Here is a 1,794-nt window from a genome sequence, read left to right as displayed (position 1 = left end):
CGGAGGCTCTCGCGGCTATGACCAGCGCGCAGGGGCCAGAGGGGCGACCGAGGTCACGATACGAAGCGTCCGCCATCGGAGGAACTCCACGCTTCGCCGCGGAGGGCGGAGGGGCGGGTGGCCAACACGAGGATGCCCGGGATCCCGGGCCCTGGGCCGTCTCCGTCGGGCTGCGCGTTGCTCAGGTCAGCCGGCTGGCCCTGGGCCGGGCGTCCCCCGGGCGGGGACGCGCGTGTGGACGACTTGTCGACCCGTTCGCCGTCTTCTTGGGGGCGACCCGCAAGACGTCGAATCAAGGCCGGGCTCGGTGGCTCCGTTCGTCACCCCAGCACTTTGGGAGGCCCGAGGCGGAAAGAAGTGAGCGGGCGTGGGAGCGCGCGCCTGTAGTTCGGGCCACTTGGAAGACTGAGGGGGAGGGTCGCAGAGCCCAGCCTGGGCGACGGAGTGAGACACCAACTCACACACAAAAAAATACAAATAAGAAATTTGCGGGGAGACACCCCTTATCAACAAGGGTGGCTGAACAAAACATATTTGTATACCTAATCCTTAACTGTACCCCACAATATCAAAATAAAAAATATTGATTAAAAAATAACAATAAATAAAATAAAATAAATGTAAAAAAAAAGGAAGAAATTTGGCTGGGCGTGGTGGTGCGCGCCAGTATGAAAGGATCGCCTGAGCCAGGTCAGGGCTGCGGTGAGCCACAATCATGCCACTGCACTCCAGCCTGGGAGACTTAGAGACACACACACACACACACACTCACACACACACACACACACACACACGTGGTGCAGCCTCAAATTACAGCTCCTGAGGATGCTTCTCAGCCTCTTTCCTCATCTGTAAAATGGGCTTGCAGACCTTGCCCTGGCTCCTTCCAGGCTTGCCATGAGGGATAAAAAGGATAAGGGATTTGAAGGTGTTTTATAAACCATGCGGTGGTTTAGGAAATCAGTGGGAGTTGCTTCCCCTTCAATAAGCAGCTTGTGCAGTTACTCCTAGAATATGCCAGAACTAGAAGGGACCAAGAGACCACATAAGCCTCTCGTACAGATGGGAAAGCTGAGGCCCATTCAGGGGTAGGTACCTATGAAACCAGTCAGTGACCGAATCTGGCCTGTGCTGGATTCTCAGCCCTGGAGTTGCCTGCCCCCTTCTCCCTGACCCTCCAACAGAGAGGCCAAGGGCTGGTCTCATTCTAAATAAGCAAGCCAGGGCTTTGTAAAGCTGGCACATTCCCATTCTGGATGGAGAGTGTCCTTTCCGTACACCTTCCCACAGTGTTATAGACTGAAAAGAGGCCATTTTGGTTGTATTAGAACAGTCATTTAGAAAAACTTAAAAACCTGCACTCTTCTGTAGCTAGGTTGGGCTAAACATACAAGCCGCTTGGATTCCAAAGTGGACATTTGGCTGGGCGTGGTGGCTCAAGCCTTTGGGAGGCCAAGGTGAGATGATTGCCTGAGCCCGCGGGTTCAAGACCAGCCTGGGCAACTTGGTGAGACCTCATCTCTACAATAAATTAAAAAATTATCTGGGCACGGTAGCGCACGCCTGTAGTTCTGGCTACTTGGAAGGCTGAGGCAGAAGGATTACCTGAACCCAGCAGGTGGAGGCTGCGGTGGCTGTGAGCGTGCCGATGCACTCCAGCCTAGGCGACGGAGTGAAACTCCAACTCAAAAAGAAAAAAATACAAATTTTTTTTTTTTTGAGTTGGAGTCTCACTCTGTCGCCCAGACTGGAGGGCGGGGGCCGCTCCCGGCCCCCGCAGCCCCCCCCCCCCCC

General features: G+C 54.5%; 1 protein-coding gene across 1 annotated transcript in view; it reads right to left on the bottom strand.

Annotated features, from left to right (window-relative positions):
* Positions 1–265, bottom strand: part of E2F1 (E2F transcription factor 1) — a gene marked incomplete at its 5' end in the record, with an annotated part of 11,069 nt that extends 10,804 nt beyond the window's left edge. The window contains one exon of the mRNA XM_021709602.1: positions 63–265. Within this exon, the coding sequence (XP_021565277.1) occupies positions 63–265 (203 nt within the window). The remainder of the gene's footprint in view (positions 1–62) is intronic.
* Positions 266–1,794: the final 1,529 nt, after the last annotated feature.

This window comes from Carlito syrichta, unplaced genomic scaffold, assembly GCF_000164805.1.
Source record: "Carlito syrichta isolate Samal-C Ts95f unplaced genomic scaffold, Tarsius_syrichta-2.0.1 Scaffold258950, whole genome shotgun sequence".
Lineage (NCBI taxonomy): Eukaryota > Metazoa > Chordata > Mammalia > Primates > Tarsiidae > Carlito > Carlito syrichta.
This window is presented reverse-complemented; position numbering and strand designations above follow the sequence as displayed.